Below are 26,470 nucleotides of genomic sequence, written 5' to 3' on the forward strand. Positions count from 1 at the left end.
GATAAGTGGGTGGATGGATTGATAGATAGATGGATGGGTGGATGGATGAGTGGGTGGATGGATGGATGGATGGGTGGATAGATGAGTCAGTGGATGGATAGATGAGTGGGTGGGTGGATGAATGAATGGATGGATGGATGAGTAGGTGGATGGATAGATGGATGAATGGTTGGATGGACAGATGGGTGGGTGGATAGATGGATGGGTGGGTGGATGAGTGGGTGGATAGATAGATAGATAGATAGATAGACAGACAGACAGACAGACAGACAGATAGATAGATAGACAGACAGACAGACAGACAGATAGATAGATAGATAGATGATGGATAGATGGATGATTGATGATGGATAGATGGATGGGTGGGTGGGTGAATGAGTGGGTAGATGAATAGATAGATGAGTGGTTGGATGGACAGATGGGTGGGTGGGTGGATGGACTGATGATGGATGAATGGATGATTGATGATGGATAGATAGATAGATGGGTGGGTGCGTGGGTGGATAAGTGGATGGGTAGGTGGATAGATAGATGGATGGACAGGTAGATGGATAGGTGGGTGGATGGATAGATTGATGATGGATGGTGGATAAATGTTAGATAGATGGACGGTTATGAGCCTGACCCTTCCCCCAAAAAAAGAAACCCCACAAAACTCTGTGACCATGACGCAATGTGCAGAGTATGTGGCAAGTTACCAGAGGTGCACGCATTCCCCATCTTGGGCTGGATGAACCTTTGTGGTAGGAGGCTGTGTATCCTAGGATGTTTGTGATATCCTTGGATGGCAAATGGCACCAGACACTGTCACAAACCTCCGGGAGCAGGGAGATATCAAAAGCATCCTTGATGGAGAACTACCACTGAGTTCTGAATTGCATCTTCACTTTTGATAAATGATTTTCACATTACACCCCCACCCCCCAGGGAGGGGTAGCTCGGCCTAGGTGACCTCACAACCTTGGATACGATTGTTGCTGTTGTTTATTTAGCCTGTATTTACATCCCACTGGGAGCCTGGCCGGCTGCCAAGGCCTTTGGTTCCTCAGGGGCCAGCCTGCAGCAGACCACCTTCAAGTCCAAGGTTGAGATCATGACACATCAGACGTTCAACAGGAGGGGCTGGCGCTCCTCGTCAGCTGCATCGGCAGAGGGGATTTCGTAGGTGACACACAGGGAGGAGTAGAGGCAGCCGAGGAAGGACACGAGGCTGGCGAAGTACATCACACCATTGGCACTGCCCACAGCGGAGGTCAGGGGCCCCAGGACCAGAGACACGAGGATCTGAGCCAGAAAGTACTGGCAGCTGAGCAGCGAGATGTCTACTCCCATGCCGCGCCGTGTGCCGTCCGCACTGGACCCTGCAAACTGACCGGGAGACAGCCACATCAGTCAGACCTGCCACAACCTCCCTGCAGCGGTGGGAAAGAATGGGCCCAGGAAGACCAGGCAGGAGGCACAGGAGGACCAAGCAAGGGTCAGCCAATGTCCAGAGGGGTAGCAACCAGAAAATGGGCTGCCGGCACAAACCGTCCCTGCTTGAGCACCTTGAGCGTGGCTCCAGGGCCGTGGCTGTGTAATTCCATGACTCTATCAAAAACCACTGAGTTGTTCAAGTCACGTGGTTTCACTCACTTTATTGAGTTCTCCAGGAGGCTTCTCACAGCCCCAGCTGGCTTCAAACTCGCTATGTGGTAGAGGACCTTGAACTCCTGATTCACACCCAGCTGAGTCACTGTACGGTCCCCCATGCTTATAGTCCCAGCCCTGAGGGAGTGGAGGGGACAGGATAGCCACTTTGGGGCCAGCTTCAGCTATGTGGGACCATCAGGGACAACGAAACCGAAGCAAAAGCTCTGTCGGGGAACTCGATCTCAGTGCAGCTGCCAAAAGAGAGCCCGTGCTGGGGGCCAACAAGAGGGTACAGGGAGTACAGGGGCTTGCTTCGCAGTCAAGTGTGAGCTACAGAACCTGTATACCGGTGGAGGGAGAAGACCAACTACACTAAGGTTGTCCTCTGACCTAGACACGAGAGTGGTGGTCCACATAAACACACACACACACACACACACACACACACACACACACACACACAGAGTAAAGTTTTTGGGCTGTACCTTTTTTCTTTTCCTTGCTAGGCATAGGCCTTCCACATCCATTCCACTTAAAACAAAACAAAACATAAAACCCTCCTAATCCACGTCACCAAGTTCCGGGTATCCTCCTCCTCCCATTTCTCTAGACCTAGCCTTGAACCCCTGTTACTAAGGAATCCCTTCCCCAGTGTCCCTGCTCAGAGTGGGAAGTAGCCTGGATGTAGTAAGGAAGGGGCCAGCAGCTGCAGGAGTGGAGGGGACACACTCAGAAGGGCTCCTCCCTCCATTCAGAGCTGTGGCCCTCTGCCTAGATAACCTCCGTCTCTAGACAAAGGCCTGGGGGCTCACACAGGACAGTTCTCTGATAAGTGGCCTCTAGGAAGCGAGCGGCGACCGGACCCACCTTCTTACTCTGGTAGTAATCGCAGAGCAGAGAGTAGGGCAGGGTACAGAGCGTGGAGAACAGGATGCCGTAGGTGGTGCAGAGGGACAGGACCACGTACAGGTTCCTGGAGAGTGTGGCCAGTCCAGTCCCCAGGCCGAAGGAGAGGTAGGCGATGAAGTAGAGGGTACGGACGCTCAGGCACTCCTCCAGTTTCTCCAGGATGGCTGCGGGCAGGACAGAGGCCGAATAGGTGGCCAGGCCTCTACCCTGCTCTACCTCTCCGCTGGGCAGAGCAGAGGGAGGAGACACAGGGAACCAGCATGGCTAGAAAGGGAAGACACCCCTGCAGGCCTGCTGCATGGTAGAGCAGGACCTGGGGTGTCCTCCTTCACACCTGGCCCATAAGGTCCTGGGGCTTCTACAGATCTGTGAGACTCCCAAGGGGACCAGGAACGTGGGATCGTAGGCTAAACCGCTGGTGATGAGAGCAGCAAGTCTGACCCCCTGGCTGGGTGTCATCTTCATCAAGGCATGCCAATGGGTTAAGTAAAACAGAAGGCCACCTGGCTGGGGGGCCCAGTACCCCCTAAGTGCTCACCCCAGGCGCACAAGTGAGCATCAATTTTGGGGTCTCTGGGGACCGGACTCAGCTTCAAACATGCTAAGCACATACACAGACTACTGCACTGAGCTATACCCCAGCCTATAGACATCCTCTGTTTATAAAAACAGAGCCCAGGAAAGGCAGGAGACATACTGTTATGTGAGCGATGCATGGATCCCAGGACTTTGTAAGTGTTAAGTAATCTCCCACCGTGAGCTACATCTCCCAACTCCTCCCCCCACCCCCACCCCACCCCCATGTACTCAGTCTTACTTTGTGTGGGCCCTGAGCCAAGAGTGGCTTTGTACTTAAAAAAAAAATTTTTTTTAAATATTCACTTAGCATGAGTGGTAGGGCTGGGGTAGGGGAGACATGGGTGTGCTGGGGCATATGTGTGGAGGTCAGAGGACAATTTGTTTTTTTGTCCCACTATGTGGGTTCTGGGGATCAAATATCAGGCAGTAAGTACCTTTACCCACTGAGCCATCCCATTTGTTTTTGTTTTTTTTTTAAATATTTATCTGTATTATGTATGTGAGTACACTGTAGCTGTCTTCAGACACACCAGAAGAGGGCATCAGATCCCATTACAGAGGGTTGTGAGCCACCGTGTGGGTGCTGGGATTTGAACTCAGGACCTCTAGAAGAGCAGTCAGTGCTCTTAACCACTGAGCCCACCCTGCACTCAATGCTCTTGCTTCTTCCTGTCCCCACACTACCATTGGATGCTTGCTTGCCTCCTTCCCAGGCCTCCTCTGGCCCTACTGTCTACAAAGCCTTGTACAAAGGATGGAGTTGGCAGCCACATACCAGCCTTATATGACCTCGTGGTTTGCTCCGGCCCCCACTCTGCTAGTGGGGTGGGGGGGGAGGAAGGGGAAGGGAAAAAGGATGGTCGGAGGGTAGGGAGAGAGGAAGGAGGAGAGGGAGAGTAGGGAGGGGGGAAGGGGGAGAGGAAGAATAGGGAGAGGGGAGAGAGAGGAGGAGGGAAGGGGGAAGATAGGGAGAGGGGGAGAAGAGGGGGAGGATAGGGAGAGGGAGAGGAGAGGGGGAAGGGAGGGAAAGGGGGAGACTAGGGAGAGGGGAAGGGGAGGGGAAGGGAAGGGAAGGGGGAGGGAGAGGGGGAGGGGAGGGGGAAGGGAAGGGAAGGGGGAGAGGGAGGGGAGGGGGAGGAGAAGGGTAGGGAGGGGGGAGGAGAGGGAGGGGAGGGGGAGGAGAGGGAGAGGGGAAGGAGAGAGAGAGACTAGGTCTGTGTGAGTCCAGTCATGTCCCTTTTGGGGTGCTTCCTCTTTGGAGGCCTGACACCCACAGGACTGGCCTCTGAACCCCAGGTATCTACCCTGGGTCCAGTCAATGCAGCTGGTAGGCCCAGCAGTAGCTACTGACTTGAACAAAACACAGTCCTGGCGCCTTCCCTGAAAGGGGACCTCTGGCCCGAAGCTGCGGATATGGCCTCCTGCTCACTCACTAGGAAGCGTGCGTGCGTGCAGCAGTCAGCAGGTACCTGAGTAGAAGGCCGCACTGAAGGCGTAGATGCACATGCCCCAGCAGCCCATGGTCACGCCGCTGTTGTACTTCTGATACGCCTCCGACGCGTGCGGCGCCTTCGGGTCACCCTGAAACACCACCTCGCCCATGAAGTCCGTGTAGAAGAGCAGCATGCCCTCGAAGGAGAGCCACCCTAGAGGAGGACAGAGGCTGTGTCCTGCGGCCACCAAGACTTTGGTCCCGCCCTACCTTCTACTACTCTTACCAGCCAGGGAGTAACATTCAGGCTGAGTGGTTCATACCTGTGATTTCAGCATTAGAAAGGGAGGGAGGGCGAGGAGGTCGGAGGTTCAAGGCCAGCCTGGGCCGTGTTAGCCAGGGCCAAGGACCTCTGCAAAGTGCCCCCATTTTGGTTGATCTGTGACAGTTTCCATAGTGAGAGAAATTTGGTTTCCAGAATGATAGGAATTTGTTTTGTTTTGTTTTTTTTAAGATTTATTTATGTGAGCACACTGTTACTGTCCTCAGACACACCAGAAGAGGGCAGCAGATCCCATTACAGATGGTTGTGAGCCACCATTTTACCGGTGTTGACATTACAGATGTGTGCTGCCATGTCTAGGTGATGATGGTGGTGGTGGTGATAGTGGTGATGGTGGTGGTGGTGGTGATGGTGGTGATGGTGATAGTGGTGGTGATGATGATGGTGATGATGGTGGTGTGATGGTGATGATGGTGGTGGTGATGGTGGTGGTGGTGATGATGGTGGTGATAGTGATGGTGGTGATGGTGGTGGTGATGGTGGTGGTGGTGGTGATGGTGGTGGTGGTGGTGATGGTGGTGGTGATGATGATGGTGGTGATGGTGGTGATGGTGATGGTGGTGATGGTGGTGGTGATGGTGGTGGTGGTGGTGATGGTGGTGGTGGTGGTGATGGTGGTGATGATGGTGATGGTGGTGATGATGGTGGTGATGGTGGTGGTGGTGATGATGGTGGTGGTGATGGTGGTGGTGATGATGATGGTGGTGATGGTGATGGTGGTGATGGTGGTGGTGGTGGTGATGGTGGTGGTGGTGGTGGTGGTGATGGTGGTGATGGTGGTGGTGGTGATGATGATGATGGTGGTGGTGATGGTGGTGATGGTGATGGTGGTGGTGTTAATGGTGATGATGATGCAGTGCTGGGGAGCCAGACTCCAGTCCCCATGTTGTGTGGCAAGCACTGTACTGACTGAGCCATCTCTCCCCACCCCTATTATTTATCATTTAATTTTGAGGCAGGGCCTTAAGTTACATGAGGGCATAGAACTTGCTATATAGCCAAAAGTGACCTTAAACGTCTGCTCCCCCTGCCTCCGCCCTGAGTGCTGGGATTCTCGGCATTACCTGGTTTACTCGGTGCTGGGACTAGGATTCACGTAAGCACTCTACCCACCGTGCTGTCCCTGTAGCCCATGGAATATTACTAAACTCATGTTGGCTGCACCCCGTCGCAGACCAGGGCTCCACGGCTCACCCAGGAAGTGGTTGACACAGAGATTGCGCAGGGCCCTGGGCATGTTGTAGATGGTGGAACAGAGACGCCGCAGAGACAGCGGCTGCTCCGACTGCTCACTGGAGCCCGTCAGCTCACTCTCGTACTTCACACCATTCAAGAGGATGTTTGCCACCTGGAACAGAGCCACGGACACCAGCCAAGTCAGAGCCATCTGGCCCACACCCCACAGAGGTGTGTGACAGGGTGTGCTGAGAAGCAGAACACACAGCCCACAGCACACACTGGAGGCACCTCTGTCTTTTCTAACCTTTAATTTCATAATAATAATTATTATAACAAATATTATTATATGTATGTATGTATGTGTGCATGGTAAGTGTTTGTGAGAGAGAGAGAGAGAGAGAGAGAGAGAGAGAGAGAGTGTGTGTCACACAGAAGAAGGAAACCCCTCAGAAAAGCAGAGATACAATTAAAATAAATGCAGGCCATGGGAGAGGGACAGTTGGTAAATGAAGCCATGAAGCCGTGAGACATGAATTGCAGCCTCCAAATCAAGGCTGAAAAAGAAACCAAACCCATATTTGCAACGCCAGCACTGAGGAGGCAGACAGACAGAGTCCCTCCCCGTCTTGCTGGTCCGCTAGCCTAGCCTAATCCGCAAGAAACAGGCCACCGAGAGACCCTGTCTCAAGAAAGCAAGGAGGGGGCTGGAGAGATGGCTCAGTGGTTAAGAGCACTGACTGCTCTTCCCGAGGTCCTGAGTTCAAATCCCAGCAACCACATGGTGGCTCACAACCATCTATAATGGGATCTGGCGCCCTCTTCTGGTGTCTGAAAAGAAAGCAAGGAGGATGGCATCTGAAACAGACCCAAAGTTGACCTCTGACCTCCACATATATGTGCACGAGTGTGTACATTGCACACATGTGAAATGCAGATCAGTTTTAGCCTAGCCTGCCCTCACCGTTTTTTCCCCACAAGAGAAGGCTATGAAAACTTACTTCAGGGTGACCAGCATAAAGCCCTCTCTGCACAGGTCGGGGACAGCCAGCTACATCAGAGGACACCTCATCCCTCAAGGGGGTCCCTCCTGAGCACAGGCACCCCCCTGTCAGCAGAATGAAAGGAGAGGCCCGGCCTGGATTGGAGGCACAGACTCCAGTGTGAACAAATGAATCCCAGAACTGAGCTGTTTGGAGAATGAGGAGGAGGAAGGGGTGGCAAGGGCGCCTCTGGACAAGGGTGGGTGGCACTGTGGGCACCTGGCTATCTTTGTAAGAAAAGGAAACAGGAAGTCTGTGGATCTAGACCCCAGAGCAGCCATACCAACAAAGCTTGTTATCACCCCCGTGGGAGAGGACAGCTGAAAGCGTCAGGTAACACTTAGCTTACTTTCTTTTTGAAACAGTGTCTTGTAAAACTCCCAGGTGCTGGGGTTACACACACGCACACACCAGCCATCCGTGGTTGGAGAGCCAAAGACTGACTTGCAGCTGTCTACCAACTGGGGTACAGCCCCAGCCCTTAGCCCACAATTTTAACTATTTTCTCTGTCTGCCTGCCTGCCTGCCTGTCTGTCTGTCTGTCTGTCTGTCTGTCTGTCCACTGATGCTTTGCCCACGTGTATGTCTGTGTGAGGGCATTATATTCTCTGGACTGGAATTACGGACAGTTGTGAGCCACCATGTGGTTGCTGGGAATTGAACTCAGGACCTGTGGGAGAGCAGCCAGTGCTCTCAACCATTGAGCCATCTCCCCAGCCTACGTTTTTACTATTTTCAAAGAACTTATTCCCAAACCACACTGTTGACAGAATGGAAGGTGGGAGGGAATGAGAGAAGAGGGGGGATGACGGGAGCCCCCTGGGTTTTGTGAAATAGTCCACGCCACTTGACAATGGGCCAGAGAAACTACTTGGATGTCATCAAAACAAAGAAGACGGGGTTGGGGATTTAGCTCAGTGGTAGAGCGCTTGCCTAGCAAGCGCAAGGGCCTGGGTTCGGTCCTCAGCTCCGGAAAAAAAAAAAAAAAAAGACAAAATAAAACAAAGAAGACAAGCCCCTGATTTGTGCAGTTAGGAAACACTGCCTCTGGAGACAACAGACTGAACAGACTGGCGACTTGGGCATGCCTCCCGGAGAGGAGCAGCCACTCACTGCAGAACCCTCCCTCCAGCAGAGGCAGTAGACCTGGTGTCTCAGGGGGTCATGTTCCAGTCCTCCTGACTCCAGAACAACCTCCCTAGAAGGACCTGTGCAGGTTAGATGCTTCAGAGAGCTGTGGCCTAGAAACATTGCATTCCCAATCGCTCTCCTCCTGTGAGGGCCCTGAGGCCAAAAGTGCACAGACAGTGTGTGTACCTAGATCAGAAGGCGGTCTTGCTTTTAAAGAAATCTCCACCTCGAGGTGGTGAGTGCCCTGTGCCTGCCTGCTTGTCTGTCTCTGTGCGCGCACACATTCGTGTGTGTATGTGTGCGCGCACATGGATACAGGTGCACGTATGTACATGTAGAGGACACCAGTTTTCACTCTGGCCCTCACAAGGCAAGCACCTGGATAGCTGAGGCCCTGAGAGTAACCTCCAGTAGCAGCCATAGCCTCAAGGCCAATCTGAGGTATACTAAAGGTGCTTCAAGCAGCCTTCCGGAAGGTTCTGTCCCTCTGCAGAAGACACCCCGGAGCACGTAGCCCTTCAGGGTCAGCTAGTGTCAGACATGAGTAGGAGCGACTGCTCACACTGGGGAGGTCCTAGAGACACTGCAGCCTGCTGTGGTGTTACATCTTCCTTTGAGATTCAGCTATATTGGCACCATGTTCACAGGGCCCACGTGGGCAGTTGTGCGGCTGGAGAGCTTGTGGGGGAGGGGAGCAGGTCTGGAACAAGAGTGGGGTCTAGGTGTGGCCAAACCCTGGAAATCTCGTGCTTCTGAGATGGGCAGGAGTAGAATTGCTCCCCAGGCCTACATGTCCAACACATGGAGCCCTGGGCCCTAACTTTTGTCTGCACTGGAAGACGTCACATAGCCTGGTAGGTAGTCAGGTTAAGGTAAAATTTCCTTTCCCCTTATAAGGTTATGTCCAGCAGTACCTGAACTCCTCCTTATGCAAATGAGGCACCCCAGCACCCTGGCCCTGGTCAATGGTGTACACTCACTCTGCAAACCCCTCCTCACCACCCCCAAGGTTTATGTGAGTTCACTGTCACTGTCTTCACACACACCAGAAGAGGGCATCAGATCCCATTACAGATGGTTGTGAGCCAGCACGTGGTTGCTGGGAATTGAACTCAGGACCTCTGGAAGAGCAGTCAGTGCTCTTAACCATTGAGCCATCTCTCCAGCCCCACCCCCAAGGTTTAAACAGCCTTTGTTCCCCCATTAAAATGATCTGTCTCGGGGTTGGGGATTTAGCTCAGTGGTAGAGCGCTTGCCTAGCAAGCACAAGGCCCTGGGTTCGGTCCCCAGCTCCGAGAAAAAAAAAAAAAAAGATCTGTCTCATTGAAACTCTCCCGAGAGCCTGCTCTCTAGCCGTTGTCTGAGGTCTCCTAGCTCCCAGCCGTCCTGTCAGGGACCACCGGATGGATCCCTGCCTCCCCCTGGACACTCATTTGCCCTTTACCTGTTGGCTGAAGGTCACGTTCCTTCTCCTGCTGGTTTCAGGGCCGTTTCCTCCCGCCACGTCCGGGAGAGCCAAGGTCTGGGGCCTCTTCAGAATCCCCGAGGCCCGTGGCTTAGAGGTGTCCAGAGAGCCTACCCTTAGCACATCTCCATCCAAGCCCAAGGTCAGGGGCCCCTCTCTCCTCTCCAGTCCCCTCTCCTGGCAGTAGAAACCATCGGGGGCCCGGGGGAAGCTGACACTGATGGCCTGCCTGGGGACACTGCTGGGAAGAGCCAAGTAATTATCGTGGCCCGCCGTGAAGCAGTCGATGAGCACGCTGTCTATGTTGGAGGTCCCGAAAGACGATGCGAACTCATTGATGCCTGTGAGGGAACTGTCCCTGCTGATGAAGCTGCCGTACTTGGGGGTGAGCGGGCTGGGTGGCGAGATGGGGCTGGAGAAACTGGCGTACAAGCTGGTGGCTGTAGTAGAGGGGAGGGTGTCACCCGCCCCCTCCTCCAACAAGACAGGTGGGGAGGGGGGCAGTGGGAGACTTGGGCTCTTCATAGCTGTCCTCTTCTCTCCCAGTGGCCGAAGGGGCCTCTCGGGGATGCTAACCAGGGTGAGCACGGTGGTGACACTAAGGGTTATGGCTGTGAAGATGTAGATGACGCGGAGCTGACCCCCCAGGGCCCTCCCAAAGCTGGTCTTGTCCCAGTGGATGCCTCCGACCACGTAGCCGAACCCTCCTCCAAGACCTGTGGAGAGAAAAGGGATTCAGGATTCAGTGTCCTATCCAGACAGGGAGGGAGGGACCCCAGCAAAGGTGGAGTCATTTCTTAGAAGAACATGAAGTAGCAAGTCAATTCCAAAGACCCACGAAGCATCTGTCCCATCGACACCCCAGAAAACGTAAGGGCGGCCGCTTCCCAAATCCCCCGAGGTATTCCTAACATGCTCCCAGGGTCAACCGAATTCTCCCTTCTCCATTTTAACCTTGGAGCTTGGCTCCAGGGCAGGGAGCAGAAGGACAAACAGCCAACCGGTCCTCTGGTTTGGAAGGAACTGTTAGAGCCAAGGAAGGTGCTGTTTGGTCCTAACCAATCCACCGATTTAAGATACCCACCTGAGCTTCGGTGCAGCACAAACGCACCAAGACCTCATCTGCAGCATACACGCCGGTGTGTGCAGGCGTACGTCCCCTGGTCATCCTTGTTCGTGGCTACCATGAGGAAAGTCACCTCTGAGGAGGGCCCGTGGGAACTGGAGAGTCATTAGGCTTGGCAGCAAGTGTCTCTACCCACCGAGCCATCTCATGGGTGAATTTGGGGTCCTAATAATTAGCTCTTGATTCATCTTTTGGAAGAGCCATCAAAGACCGGTACCCCTTAAACAAGGGTAGGTTTAAGATATTAAAATTAATCTGTGGGCTGGAGAGATGGCTCAGTGGTTAGAGCACTGACTGCTCTTCCAGAGGTCCTGAGTTCAAATCCCAGCAACCACATGGTGGCTCACAACCATCTGTAAAGAGATCTGATACCCTCTCTGGTGTGTCTGAAGACAGCTACAGTGTACTTATATATAATAAATGAATAAAAAAATAAAATAAAATTAATCTGTGATGGCCTCCCAAGCGCTGGCATTAAAGGTATACATCGCCACACACACACATGGCTCTGTTTTTAAGGTTTTTCTTTCCTCTTCTTCTTTTTTTTTTTTTCTTTTTTTCTTTTTTTCGGAGCTGGGGACCGAGCCCAGGGCCTTGTGCTTGCGGGTTTTTATTTCTTTACATTTACTTTACATGTACGTCTGTGAGCCTGCTTGAGTTTACATACACCGTGTATGTACAAGAAGGCTTCGGAAGCCAGAGAGGATGCCAGATACCCTGGATCTGGAGTCCCGTGTGCTGTGAGCCCAGGTCCTCTGCAGGAGCAACCAGTGCTCCTAACCACTGAGTCCTCTCGCCCCTCCCCCGCAAACTGCTATTTTGAATGGGATATTTTTTTCTTTCATATCATTTTGAGGTTTCTAAATATTTGTTGTTCCCTTTTAATTAAAACATTTAAATGACATTTTTATTAATTCTAGAGGTGGGGCAGGTAGTGATGCGTCCCACAATGCGCATGCGGAGGTCCGAGGACAGCTTATAGGAGTTGGTTCCCTCCTTCTGCCGTGTGGGTTCTGGGAGATCAGACTTAGCTCAGGCTGGGACAGGTACCTTTACCCATGGGATCCGTTTGAATGGCCCTTTGCTGTTTCGAGACAGTCTTGCTATGCAGACCCAGCCACCGTGGAACTCACTGTGTAAAGCAGTTGAGCTTGAACTCCCATGACCCTCTGCCTCTGCCTCCCCAGGTTCTGGGGCACAGTCAGCACACTTGGATGACTGTTCTCTTTTATTCTGCCTGTGTCGCTAGGATCAAACCTCCAGCCTTGGGCATCTAAGCCAGAGCTCTACCACTGAGCTGTGTCCCAGCTCTGACAGCATGGAGTACTGAGGGCTAGAGAGACGGCTCAGCGGTTAAGAGCACTGACTGCTCTTCCAGAGGTCCTGAGTTCAAATCCCTGGCAACCACATGGTGGCTCACAACCATCTGTAATGGGATCCGATGCTCTCTTCTGGTGTGTCTGAAGACAGTGACTGTGTACTCACATACATAAAATGAATAAATGTTTAGAAAAATGGAATACTGAGACCCCAGCAATCTGCTGAATTTTTGCACTACTTATAGGTATGTCTTGGGAAGTCTTAGTAGGTGCAGTCACACAGTGTGACAAAGTTGATTGCTCTTGGCCACTGTCTCAGCACAATCGCCCTGGGGTCAGTGTATGCCTGCCTTGTCCCTGACTGTGGTAAGGACACTTCTCATGTCACTGAGCACAACACAGTCATGCTCGCATGTGAGCACAGCATGTATTCACAGGCATGAACACCCCAGACATTGTATTTGTGTTGGATTTGGGACCCGGCCTACTCAAAACAGTTTGTTAATAATCTCATGCTACTTCTTGAGGTCTTTTGTTTGTTTGTTTTCGTATTTTTGTATTCATTCAAGGATATCCCCAGGACAGACAAAGGCTGACTTGCCCCAGACACGAGGCCCAGCCGAGGTGGCACAGGGTGACCTCAGTCTTTGGCTGGGCCTGCTTGTCACCTCATTTCCTGCATGTCCATGGATTCTCCTGGGTTGTGCTAGCTAGATTATGTCAACTTGACACAAGCTATAGTCATCTTAGAGGAAGAAACCTTGGCTGGGAAAAATGCCTCCATAAGGTCAGGCTGCAGGCAAGGCTGTAGGGCATTTCCTTAATTAGTGACTGGTGGGGGAGGACCCAGCCCACTGGTGCTCCAATCCCCTGGCTAGTGGTCCTGGGTTCTAGAAGAAATCAGCTGAACACGGTGTAAAGAGAAAGCCAGTAAGCAGCCTCCCTCCACATCGCGCCCCCAGGCTCCTGCTCTGGCTTCCCTTAGTGATGGAATACAATGTGGAAATGTGAGCCCAATAAACACTGTCCTCACAACTTGCTTTTGGGTCATGGTGTTTGGTCACAACAATAAAAGACGCTAAGGTTTTCACTGTTTAAAGTCCCCATAGCCTGGCCCTGATGACTTGTCTAACGTGCCAAGAGGTCTGTTCAGCGTGTGTTGACGATGTCTTTAAGCAGAATGCAGGAAACAAGGGTGGGCAGGGACAGTTTGTGCAACCACAAGGTCTCAGGAGCCATTCGCTACTCACACCTGACCTTTTCAGGTTTCAAAAGACACATACTCCTTATTTACTTCAAGATTGTGTGTGTGTGTGTGTGTGTGTGTGTGTGTGTGCGTGTGTGTGTGTGTGAGTCTGTGTGTGTGAGTCTGTATGTGTGTCTGTGTGAATGTATACGTGTGTGCTTGTATGTCTGTGTGTAAGTGTATGTATATGTATGTGTCTGTGTATGTGTGTCTGTGATTGTGTATGAGTGTGTATATCTGTGTGTGTATGTGTATATGTGCCTGTGTGTAGCGCTGAGTATGTGTGTGTGTATATGTGTATGTGTGTGTATGTCTGTGTGTACATGTGCATGTGTATGCGAATGTGTGTGTCTGTGTGACTGAGTGTGTGTGTCTGTGTATGTGTATGTGTCTGTATATATGAGTATGTGTGGGTATGTGTCTCTGTGCATTTGTATCTGTAGGTGTATGTCTATGTACATGTGTCTGTGTATGTATATGTATATGTGTATCTGTGTATGTGTCTGTGTATATGTGTGTCTGTGTGTGTATGAGTGTATGTGACTCTGTGTGTGTGTGTGTCTGTATATATGAGTATGTGTGGGTATGTGTCTCTGTGCATTTGTATCTGTAGGTATATGTATGTATACATGTGTTTGTGTATGTATATGTATATGTGTGTGTCTGTGTGTGTATGAGTGTATGTGACTCTGTGTGTGTCTGTGTGTCTGTCTGTGTATATGTGTGTCTGTGTGTTTGAGTGTATGTGACTCTGTGTGTGTGTATGTGTATATTGTGTATCTGTGTGTGTGTATGAGTGTATGTGACTCTGTGTGTGTGTCTATGTGTCTGTCTGTGTATATGTGTGTCTGTGTGTGTATGAGTGTATGTGACTCTGTGTGTGTCTGTGTGTCTGTCTGTGTATATGTGTGTCTGTGTGTGTATGAGTGTATGTGACTCTGTGTGTGTCTGTGTGTCTGTCTGTGTATATTGTGTATCTGTGTGTGTGTTTGAGTGTATGTGACTCTGTGTGTGTATGTGTGTATTGTGTATCTGTGTGACTGTGTGTGTGTGTGTGTGTGTTCAGTGCTTTTATCCAGTACCACAGAGGCAGGAAGAAGGCACTAGAACAACAGTAGCTGGAGCCACAGGCAGTTGTGTGGGTGCTGGGAACTCATTCAGCTTCTCTGAAAGAGTAGTAAAAAGTTTTAACTTCTGGTCCTTCTCTCTAGGCTCCTCCTCCACCCAGTGCTTTTGGGACAGTCCACTGGCTTATTTATTAGAGACAGGGCCTCACCGTGTGACTCTGGCTGGCCCAGGGTTCAGTATGTAGACCAGGCTGGTCTGGAACTCGAAGAGATCTGCATGTTTTCTGAGTGCTGAGATTAAAGGTGTGCACCACACCTGGCTGGCTGGCTGGCTTTCTTTCTTTCTTTCTTTCTTTCTTTCTTTCTTTCTTTCTTTCTTTCTTCCTTTCCTTCTTTCTCTCTCTCTTTCTTTCTTTCTTTCTTTCTTTCTTTCTTTCTTTCTTTCTTTCTTTCTTTCTTTCTTTCTTTCTTTCTTTCCAGTCTCTACCTCCTAAATGCTGGGATTGCAGGTGAGCACCAAACTTGGTTTATATAGCGCTGGGAACCCTGGGTTTTGTGCAAGCTAGGCAAGCACTCTACCAACTGTCCCCCATCCCCAGTTCCAGGATAAGTATTTTCTATTTATTTATTCTGGGGTATGGTGTGTGTGTGTCTTGGTGCCCATGTGAAGGTCAGAGGGCAGCTTATAGGAGTCAGCTCTCTCCTCGGTGGGCAGGACATTTCACTTCAATGCTGACCTATATATTTGAAATTCATCGACTTATCTTTAGATCCTGAGGTAAGGATGGATCCCCCCTGCCCCAGGGCACACATCTAAACCCCATGCAGCTGGGGAAGAGTACTCACCCGCCATGAGGGCATGGATGTTCAGGCCCCGGTCCTGGTCCACCGGGCCACACACGTCCATCATGTAGGCGTGGCTGGGGTTATCTGCTGAGTCTGCACTGAAGTCCATCAGCACCACCCCGCATACCGTCAGGAGGATGCCCCACTTGTGATTGGTGGCTGTGTCAGCCAGGGCCATACCAATGTCCCTTCCATTGAGCAGGAGCGAGAGGCCCAGCAACGCCCCTAGAAACAGAGAGACAAAGTCACCAGGGAAAACGGAGCCCTTCTCTGTACCCACCCACTCACTACCTAGATTGAGACTGAGGACTTAACACGAGCCTGTAGTCTTGGGCTGGAGAGATGGCTCAGCCGTTGAGAGCACTGACTCCCCTTCTACAGGTCTTGGGTTCAATTCCCAACAACCATGTGTTGTAACCACAACCATCTGTAATGGGATCTGATACCCTCTTCTGGTGTGTCTGAAGACAGCGACAGTGTACTCACCATATACATAGAATAAATAAATAATTCTCTTTTTTTTTGTTTGTTTATTTTAAAGAGGAGCCTGTAGGAGTCGCCTACAGTCAGGGATTTTATCCTATCAAACTGAGCAAGTTCAAGATGAACTTTATTAGCTTATTAAGACAAACAAACAAACAACGCTAAATGATTTATTCTCAGTGTTGACTCAGGCAAGGTTTGTCCTGCGAATTGCCTGTGCTCAAAATGTTTCAACTTTCCTAAAAGGAAACAAGTGAACCTCTCTCTCCTCCGCCCCTTCCTCCCTTCCTTCTTTGTTTCTTTCTTTCCATGCCAAACAACAGACCTATGGCCAGGACAAGAATGAAAGGGCGTCTCCTTCCAAACCTTGAGGTACATCGGTCACTCCAGGCACCCAACAGAGGCTGCAGCAAGAATCCTGAAACAGAGCAGGCTGGTGTTATTGCAGGGCTTCCAGCGCCCACGGGGATGCTAAAGAAGTTCACGCTCCCAAGGTGCCACTGGCAAGCAAACACCCCAAGGCCGAAACATTAAGACAACAAGATCGTGGTTGGCGGTAAGAACGCGCTGCAGACCGGAAGTTGCAGACCCGAGCTACCCAGGCCTGGTCTCTATGGATTGTACAAGACACCGAGCCCCTGGGACCTTCCTTGGGAATCCTAGCACCGCCCCCGCGCCCCTGCCCCCCTAGTTTCATCAACTTCATGGCTCAGATTCTACACTGCCAGCTTGGTGGGAGATAATCCTGGGGTCTGCGAAGTGCCTGTCCTACCCTCCAGCATAGATCAAAGAACTTAGAATCCATGATGTGGCCGGCCATACCTGTGTTTTCCCACAGCCCCAGACTAAGGAGTGGAACTTAACTCCTCCCTTGTCCCCTCAGGTCCCTCAAGCTGCTTCAGCAGAGGCTTCTGGAAGCTTCCGGAGGTTTCCAGAGGCCGTCCACCATCGGGGCTCACCGAGGATGGGGCTGATGAACCACACTAGGCTGTAGAGCTGGTCAGGCAGGCCCATTTGCAGGAGTACTGGAGTCACGTACGCTGTCTCCATGGCGTAGCTGAACTCGATTCCAAACAGAATGCAGCCATTGAAGAGCAGCTCCCAAAAGGACCTCTGCGGGTGCAAGTCCTCAAAGTCCACCAGCTCAATGGGACATGGGGTGTTGGGGGGTGGGGGTGGAGAGGGCCGAATGTACTTCCTCCTCTTGGGGTGGCGTTTGAAGTTGTTGGCCCGGTGGCTGATATGTCGTGTCACGGACCCTGAGTAGCTGGAGATGGGAGACCTCCAGAAGTCCTGAGGAGCCACACTGGGGATGAGGGCCTCTCCCGGAGGGGTGCTGCCTGCTGGGGGGATCATCATAGGCAGGGCTGGTGGGCGTCGCTGTGAGGGAAGGCCATTTAGGGACAACAGTTACTTCACCGAGGCCTAGGTGGAGGCGCCATCTTTCCCATGAGCCCCTTCTCTTAGGTCCACTTGCTATCATCCACTTGGGGAACATTGAGTGTGCACTGAATCTTTCAGAGTTCATTCTGCCTGTCTTCCCAACCCCAGCACTCTGTCCCCAAGCAGAGCCCAGTGCTCAGGGGATGGAGCAGGGTCCCCTCACTTTTTTTTAAAAAAGACTTATTTATTTTGTGTATATGAACACAATCCTGTTACAGATGGTTGTGAGCCACCATGTGGTTGCTGGGAATTGAACTCAAGACCTCTGGAAGAGCAGTCAGTACTCTTAACCACTGAGCCATCTCTCCAGCCCCTGGAGCAGGGCCCTTTACATGGGGGCGGGGGTGGGGGACAGAGAATGCCAGTCCTATAGCACTCCAGGGGTCATCCCCAGACAGTCTGAGTCAGGACAGACACAAAAAGACCCTCTTGTCTTGGGCAGATCTTGCCTTTCCTTCTAGACGCTCAGAAAGGCAGGTGCTGCCTGGGGGCTGAACACTGAGGTGGTTCACTCGTGAAGAGATAGCCCTTCCTCCATACGGTGAAAGTCACTGCCGTCAGCCCAATTCCTGTGTTTATACCCACTCCTTTACAGGGGCCAAAGGGGCCAGATGCCTGCCTCGAAGCAGCAGAGGCCGGGATGGGGGTTAGGGCGAGAGTGCTGTCCTGTGCTGTGCTGTGCTGTGCTGGTGTGTGCTGTGCTGTGCTGGTGTGTGCTGTGCTGTGCTGTGCTGTGCTGTGCTGTGCTGTGCTGTGCTGTTCTGTGTCCTGTGCTGTGCTGTGCTGTGCTGTGCTGTGCTGTGCTGTGCTGTCCTGTGCTGTGATGCTGGTCACGAGCCCTTTACTTTCAACCAATAATGACAAGTAAATTTCCAGTCAAAAGTGGAAACCTCTATGGCATTTGAACTGCTCTCTCTAAGGGAAACCCCATAGAACCTACCACAGTTACACTATCACAGACTCCTAGTAATGGGGACACAGCCTGAGCCAGCAGTCCTCTGTAACCAGGCAAGGCCTCTAGTGGCAGGATCCGGACACCAGCCCAGCCACGAAACCTCCAACCTGTCCCATATGCAGGATGTGCAGGATAATGGGCATCAGAGAGACCAGAGAGTCTTCATCCTGTGACTAGGGGGGCAGATGCAGTGTCCCACAACCAAATAGTAGGCAGAGCTCGGGGAGTCCTGCAGAGGGGGAGGAAGGACCGGAGGACCAGAGGATCAAGGTCACCACGGTAACACGGCTCACAGAATCGAGGGACTGGGCTCAAGTGCTCTTGCAAAGATCAGGGAGCCTGCATGGGTCCCCTGCACATATATCATGGCCGTGTAGCCTGGTGTTCAGTGGTATTTCTAACAGTGGCAATGTGGGTTGTCTCTGACTCTTTTGCCTGCCTTTGGGACCCTTTTTTCTTTCCTACTGGATTGCCTTGTCCAGCCTTGATGTGTGAGTCTGTGCTGGGTCTTATGGTTGCTTGTTCTGCTGTATTTGGTTGATGTCCCTTAAGGCTTGCTATTTTCTGAGGGGAGGCGAGTGAATCTGGGGTGCGCTTGTGGCAAGGAAGGAGGAGAGACTGGGGGTGGGGGGCTGCCGTCGGGATGCAATAAATGAGAGAGGAATAAAGGAGAAAGAAAAAATAGAGCCGGGATGTGGTGGCATGCGCCTTTGTGCCCAGCACACAGGAGGCAGAGGCAGGCCAGCCTGGTCTACAAAGCAAGTTTGGGGCAGGCAAGGCTTGTTACACAGAGAAACCCTGTATCAAGAAAGAAACAAAGAAAGAAAGGAAGAAAGGAAGGAAGGAAGGGAGGAAGGAAGGAAGGAAAGACAGACGAACTGGTTCTGGGGATGTGGTTCAGTACCAGAGCCCTTGCCTAGTGTGTTCCAGGCTCCATCACTAGAGCCGCAAATGAATGAATGAATGAATGAATGAATGAATGAATGAATTTGAAACAGCATCATGGGGTGAGAAATAGAGTCCTCACCCCCAATGTATTTACATTTTGCGACAATTTCATACCACCTAGCAACACAAAAGACTTTCTCTGCCCCGTGCCCTCCAGGGTTTGCCGCTCAGAGACCTTTCCCTGAGCGTCCAACCATGTTCTGCCATTATGAAACAAATCTGGATTATAAACTAAAGGAATTGATTTCGATGCTGACTCATGCACGCTGTACCCAGTGTTTTCCCTCAGCCCAAGGAGAGGAACAAAGACATCAGAGCAAAGAAGCCTCGGAAGTCTGCCGGATGCCCAGGTACATGTGCCGTATGTCCTGGGAGGTAGGCGCCCAAACCACTGCACTTCCCTCAGCCTTGGGTTCAATGTCAACTCCAGCATCATTTACCAAGATGACCATCGAAGGCTTGCCTTCCAGACTAGGTCAAGCCTCAGTCTGAAGCCATGCTCCAAGACGCTACTGGTGTCACTGCCTTCCTTACGAATTCAGAATTTACGCGTCCTGTGTGCTCAAGGCTCCTGCACTACCCCTCCACCCAGGCATCTCCTCAGGAGAGAGCAGAGGTGGGCACAGTTGCACATAGAGAGAGCAGGATTCGTAACACCCGCTCATCTACCCTCCACGTATTTACCCTCTGTCGATCCGCTCTCTGTCCGTTCACCTACCCCTCCATCTGCCCACCTAGCTACCAACTGCCCTCCATCCAGTCACTATCCATCTACCCATCCACCCTCTATTCATTTATCTATCATTCTTCCATCCATCCATCCATCCACCATCATTCCTTCAACTCCCCACCATCCATTGACCCACCATCCATCAATCTACCATCCATTCATCTGTTATCCACTGTCATCCCCATTCATCCACTATCAATCTACCCATCAACCTTCCAACCTCTATATATTCATCCATCTACCCATCCATCTATCCACCACCCATCCATCCACCCACCTATCTATCCATCCATTCACCCACTCACCCACCCAACCATCATCCACCCACCCATTCATCTACCCACCTACCCATCTATCCATCCATCCACCCACCCACTCATCCATCTACCCATCCATCTATCCAGCCACTCACCCATCCATCCATCTACCCACCCGCCCTCCTATCCATCTACTCATCCATCCATCCACCAACTCACCCACCCAACCATCCATCCACCTACTCACCTACCTACCCATTCATTGACCCACCCATCCATCTATCCAGCCACGTACCCATCCATCTACCCATCCATCTCTCCAGCCACATACCCATCCATCTACCCATCCATCTACCCATCCATCTACCCACCCATCCATCCATCTACCCATCCATCTACCCATCCATCTACCCATCCATCTACCCATCCATCTATCCAGCCACTCACCCATCCATCTACCCATCCATCTATCCAGCCACTCACCCATCCATCCATCTACCCACTCGCCCTCCTATCCATCCATCTGTACATATATACATCCATCTATACATACACCTACCCATCCACCTTCTGTCCACCCATCCACTCATCCACCCACCCACCTTCCATCCATCCATCCACACTCTACCCATCGTCGCCATCTACTCACCGTCAATCTACCTAACCTCTATCTGTTCACTCACCCATCTCCATCCATCACCATGTGTTCACCCTCCGTTCCAATCCAGCCAACTCTCCGTGCACCCGCTTTCCCATCCTTCTCCTCAGCCACAGTCACAGTCACACACAGGTGGTGTCGTCTATCCGCCTACCTGCCCACCACTCTCCCGTGTATTAACTACTGAGGATGGAGTCACTGAGGTCACAGAGGAAGGAGAATGTCACAGTTCTTCCCTTCAAGTTGGGTGAAGAAGTGAAGAACAGGAGTTCTAGGCAGTGGGGCTCTTCCGTCGGAAAGAGAAAGAGCTGTCAGCCACAGTGAGGGTGTGAGGAGAGGCGAAGCCACTAGCAGAATACTGGCTGATGGTGAAGGGCCGGGGAGCCTTGACTAAAAGGCGGATTTTACACTGAGGTAATGGGGGTGAGGCTCATCTCCTGTTACAGCAACAACTGACTCATCTGGTGGCCTTAGGAAGAGGTTGCCCTGGAAACTGAGGACAGATGGGCCTGAGAACTGTGTATTCAAGTAGTACCTCCTTTAAATACAGTTCACATATGAAGATTAAGTCAAGATGAAAGTTTTAGGGGCTGGGTGATAGCTCAGTGGGCCATCACTCAAGTATCAAGCCCGAAGACCCGAGTTTGAGCCCTAGGACTCACGTGGTAGGAGAGAGCCAATTCCTGAAAGCCGCACTTTGGCCTGCAGCTGCACACCGCACCACTGACTGCATACATAAATAGTTACAATTATCTTTTAGTTAGAGATTGATAGTTTTTAAAAGCTAAGCTTATGGGCTGGAGAGATGGCTCAGCGGTTAAGAGCACTGACTGCTCTTCCAGAGGTCCCGAGTTCAATTCCCAGTTGCTGGGAATATATATATATATAAAATTTTAAAGGCTAAGCTTGTGTGTGTTTCCTTCCCACAGCTCAGGAACTTCTGCAAAGTGACGCCTGTGGCTTGACAAGCCCTCCTTTCAGAGCACAGGCAGGTCCTAGGGACCCCTAGAGCTTCACACTCTCAAAGCCTAGTGCTCTTCAGAGGCAGAGTCTTTGACACAGTTGTGCTGAGAGCTTGGTCCAACTCTACCTGTTGGACACAGCACACATTCTCCTGGGAACCTATTCCTGGGCCCTCCCCACTTAAGAGACACAGCATTGTACCCCCTCTTTCCGATCTGCATTCCCCCCCCAGGCTAAAGTGCACACAGGGAGTATGCGTTCTATCCCTCTAGCTGGGCTTGTGACACATGCCTTTCTTTAATCCCAGCAACCAGGAGACAGAGGCGGCAGGCAGACCTCTGAGTTTGAGGCCAGCCTGATCTACAGAGTGAGTCCCAGGACAGGCAGGGCGACATCGAGAGACTCTGTCTTGAAAAACTAAAACCAAAACCAACAAACCCACAAACAAACAAAGAAACTGTCCCTTTGACTTCGGCGTGGAGGACTGTGGTTGCAGTCCGGACAATCCTGCCCCAGCAGCTGTGTGTGATGTGGAGACCATGCCACAGCGTCTTCCAGACGGAGTAGGATTATGCAGATGGGCTGCTCCTTGTGCAGTAGGAATCCCTACCACACCCTGCCACTCAGTTTCAACAAGTTGGCATCATCCCGGCAAAGGCAGACACCTCTGCGTCAGTCTGGTGCAGTGGCTCTCAACCTTCCCAATCTTTACTACAGCCCCTCACGCTGTGGTGACCCCCAACCATACAGGTTTTTCGTTGTTACTGTACAACTGTAATTTTGTTACTGTTGTGAATCGGAATGTAATCTCTGTTTTCCCATTGTCATAGGCGACCCCTGTGAAGGGTTGTTTGACCCCAAAGGGGTCGTGACTTACAGGTTAAAAGCAGCTGCTCTAGCCAGAACAAGCCCAGAGTTTGGAGAATGTCTTTACTCAGCTTCTTTTTTGTGTTGGAGTCAGGTCAGAATTACCTTTATCATCTACCTACCTACTTACTACCTACCTACCTACCTACCTACCTACCTACCTACCCACCATCTGTCTGTCTGTCTACCACAGTTTGTGAGTGAGCATGTGTGTTTATGTGTGTACATGAACCACGAAAAAAGTGTGGAAGCAAAGCATGTGTGCAAGCATACATGTGTGTGCATACACATAAACCATGACACACCTGTGGAAGTGTGATGTGTGCATGCATGTGTGCATGTGTGTGTGTGTACAGGAACCATTACACACATGTGGAAGCTAGAGGTGTATATGTGCATGTGTATGTGTGCCTGTGTATGTGCATGCCTGAGTGTGTGTGCCTGAACCATGAAAAAAGTGTGGAAGCCAGACAAGTGTGCATGCGTGTATGCATGTGTGTGTGTATAGGAACCATTACACATGTGTGCAAGGGAGATTGTGCATGTGCATGTGTGTGTGTACACTCAAACCACAACACACCTGTGGAAGCAGGGGGACAGCTCTTGCAGTAGTTGGTTCTCTTGTATGATCTAGGTCCCTGGGATGGAGCTCACATACATACACACACATTCTCATACACATACACACATACACACATACATACACACACATGCACACACACATTCTCACACACATACACACATACACACAGACATACACACACATGCACACACACATACACACACATGCACATATACAACATACACACACACATACACACATTCTCACACACATATACACATACACATATACACATACACACACACACGCACATACGCACAGACACACATGCACATACATACACACGCACAGAAACACACACATACATACACACACATACACATACGTACACACACACACACACGCACTCACACACATACACACACATGCACATACACAGACACACACACACACAGACAGGCACACATGCACACATACAGACATACACAGAGACATACACACACATACACACACATGAATAAATGAAAAAATAAAGTTTAAAAATAAAATATATTTGTTACGTGCTTTACAAAATTTTACACTATGAAGGACTTTTTAAAAGTTACATTTTCTGGGGTCAGCGAGACGTCTTGGTGGGTGGAGGTCCTACCTCCCATCTTGTTTAGGGATACAACAGCTGACTTGCAGCAGGATATACCAGGCTAGCCCACTCATGAGATTCCCATCTCTGCTTCCTGTCTAGTTCTAGGAATGCCAGGATTGCAGGCACACGAACGACAGCGTTACTGGTGGCTTTAAATGGGACCTGGAGATTCGAATTCAGGTCCTCTTGCTTACACAGCAATTTCTTTCTCCACTGAGCGAGCCATCCCCAACCTGTTATAGCTGTTTCAATAGCACTTGCTTAACCAAGAAGCAACATCTAGTAACTTGAACACTTAAAAAAAAAAGTATCTTACTTGGAACCAACCCATTTTCTCCTTTCTTCTCTGTAAAAAACAAAAACAAACAAACAAAATGGGGAAAGGGGGCTTCCACCCATGGGGCCGCCTGGGGGCCAGTTCCCTTTTGCCTCCTACAGATTCTCAGAGTTGACAGCTCAGGCCTCTTAGAGGGATGAAGTACTGAATCAGGGCCCAGTACTAATACCTCATCTCGGGGACTTTGACTCCTTCCTGAGGGCTAACGTGCCTCCAAAGTCCCAACTAGACGCACATTGAATTTGATTTTATCAGCACCCGACTCTCCTCCCCCTAAGAACAGAAAAACAAGCGTTTTAACGACTCCAGGGGTCGTGAGAGGTTATTGTTCAGAAGAGAAAGAGGGGAGGCTTGCCTGCCTCTGGTGTCAGCCTTAACATGTCACCCTCAGCGATATGACTCAGGACAGAGGTAAGAAGACAGGGTGCTGTTCCCAGTAACCCAGACATCCTGGGAGATGTTTTACAACGCCCCCTGGCCAGCCGGAGGGCTCAGCCTCAGGGAGGAGGTGAACCGGAAGCTGATGACACCTGCCCAGGTGGCGGGGAACAGGCCTGGAACTCAATAAACATAGCAGATGCTGGGTGCAAATTTTACCAGACTGCTCCTCCCTCTAGGCCTGTAGGTGCTGCGCCCCGGAGGTTCCACTTTCAGCTTAATTCACTAAACACCCAAGAAGAACAAAGGTCTCCATGCCCGCCTGGAGCCCCGAGCCTGGGCACTAGGATCATCCTGGGGCCTAAGCAGCACTGCTCCCGGCGCAAAGCCGTGGAACTGGGCGGAGGGCGCAGGAGGAAACGCCCGGTACCTGTGCGTCCAGACGGGAGGCATCCCTTTCCCAGGCTGGGCTCCTGGTTCTCCCGGGTACAGCTCCGTCCCAGCCCGGCGCCCCCGGCCCCGCCGCGGCAGCTGCAGCATCACCCCGCGGGGCGGGGCCGTGACGTCACGGCTGCATCCCGCCGCTTCGTCCCGCAGAGCATCCTTAAAGCAGCCGGTTGGCTGTGTCAGCGCACCTTTGGGGACAACCGGGGTCTATAGGCAGAATGCAGGAGTGGAAGGCACTATGACTTTGTGGGGCCAGTACTTAAAAAAAAAAAGAAAGAAAGAAAAGGAAAGGAAAGAAGAGAGAGAGAGAGAGAGAGAGAGAGAGAGAGAGAGAGAGCATATAAGACATGTAAGAGAAGTTTATGTTTGTTTTTCCATAGTCATAAATGTATTATAAAAGCACTTGCCAGGGCCCACGGCTGTTCTCCATTCTCATTTTAAAGGAACACATTTGTGTGTGTGTGTGTGTGTGTGTGTGTGTGTGTGTGTGTGTGTGTGTGTCTTCAATTCTAAATAGTCATGTGTGTATCTGTAGATAAACACATACTCTCTAAATATTGTGCCCACTGCACTAAACCAATCTGTAATCTTCCAAAAATATTACATTCATTAGTCTGGCCACAAATCCATCAGGTGGCCGGGCTATGTCAGGCTTTATAGAAGCCTGATATAAAGAAGAGAGGGGGAAAACCTTCCTGACCTCAGGGTTGACAGGTTAGAGAGGAGTACACACATTAAGTAGGATCAAGGAAATGAATATGTAGGTGCTGGAAAGATGGCTCAGTGGTAACGGGCTTTGCCAAGCAAGTCTGGAGATTCGAGTTCAGTCTCCGAAACCTACTAAAGGAGGAAGGACAGCTCTCTGACCTTCCCGATGGCATCTGTGGCGCGCGCGCGCACACACACACACACACTCACCCCTTCCACATACACATACATAACACACACATACACACACAACACACATACACACATTCATACACACACACTCAGCCTCTTCCACACACACATACATAACACATACATACACACTCACCCTCTTCCACACACACACATACACACACATAACACACATAGCATACATACACACACACACCCTCTTACACACACACACATAACACACATACACACACTCACCCACTTACACACTCACACACACATTCATACACACACACTCAGCCTCTTCCACACACACACATACATAACACACATACACACACACACACACTGAGCCTCTTCCACACACACACACATACATAACGCACATACACACACACACATACATAACGCACATACACACACACACACACTGAGCCTCTTCCACACACACACACATACATAACGCACATACACACACACACATACATAACGCACATACACACACACACACACTCAGCCTCTTCCACACACACCCACCCCCCCACACTACCCGCCCCCCCCATATACCCAGTAAAGTGTGTCAATTGTACGTCAGAAGACACCTCC

The 26,470-nt window shown here is 51.0% G+C and overlaps 1 protein-coding gene across 3 annotated transcripts; it reads right to left on the minus strand.

Moving 5' to 3' along the window:
• Positions 1-966: 966 nt before the first annotated feature.
• Slc45a1 (solute carrier family 45, member 1) lies at positions 967-25,035 on the minus strand. 3 transcript variants are annotated; one of them, NM_144747.3, is made up of 9 exons: positions 24,969-25,035; positions 16,757-17,177; positions 16,123-16,215; positions 15,315-15,539; positions 9,690-10,426; positions 6,090-6,243; positions 4,590-4,766; positions 2,500-2,705; positions 967-1,368 (listed from the first exon to the last, which is right to left on the minus strand). In NM_144747.3, the coding sequence occupies exons 2-9, from the start codon at positions 17,154-17,156 to the stop codon at positions 1,102-1,104; spliced, it is 2,259 nt and encodes a 752-aa protein (NP_653348.3). In that variant the 5' UTR covers positions 17,157-17,177; positions 24,969-25,035; the 3' UTR covers positions 967-1,101. The 3 variants fall into 3 exon arrangements, with proteins under 3 accessions (NP_653348.3, XP_063143229.1, XP_038965198.1); XM_063287159.1 differs by lacking the exon at positions 24,969-25,035 and having other exon boundaries at positions 16,164-16,215; positions 16,757-16,830; XM_039109270.2 differs by lacking the exons at positions 16,757-17,177; positions 24,969-25,035 and adding an exon at positions 16,620-16,717.
• Between the last annotated feature and the right edge of the window lie 1,435 nt (positions 25,036-26,470).

The sequence above is a fragment of the Rattus norvegicus genome, chromosome 5 (assembly GCF_036323735.1).
Source record: "Rattus norvegicus strain BN/NHsdMcwi chromosome 5, GRCr8, whole genome shotgun sequence".
NCBI lineage: Eukaryota > Metazoa > Chordata > Mammalia > Rodentia > Muridae > Rattus > Rattus norvegicus.

Excerpts from the sequence above, each read along its gene's own strand:
- Slc45a1 (NM_144747.3), bottom strand. The coding sequence starts at position 17,156 with ATGATGATCCCCCCAGCAGGCAGCACCCCTCCGGGAGAGGCCCTCATC. Across the intron at positions 10,427-15,314 it reads CATCCATGCCCTCATGGCGG|GTCTTGGAGGAGGGTTCGGC; the intron begins GTGAGTACTCTT and ends TTCTCTCCACAG. Across the intron at positions 4,767-6,089 it reads CTGTGTCAACCACTTCCTGG|GGTGGCTCTCCTTCGAGGGC; the intron begins GTGAGCCGTGGA and ends GTCCTCCTCTAG.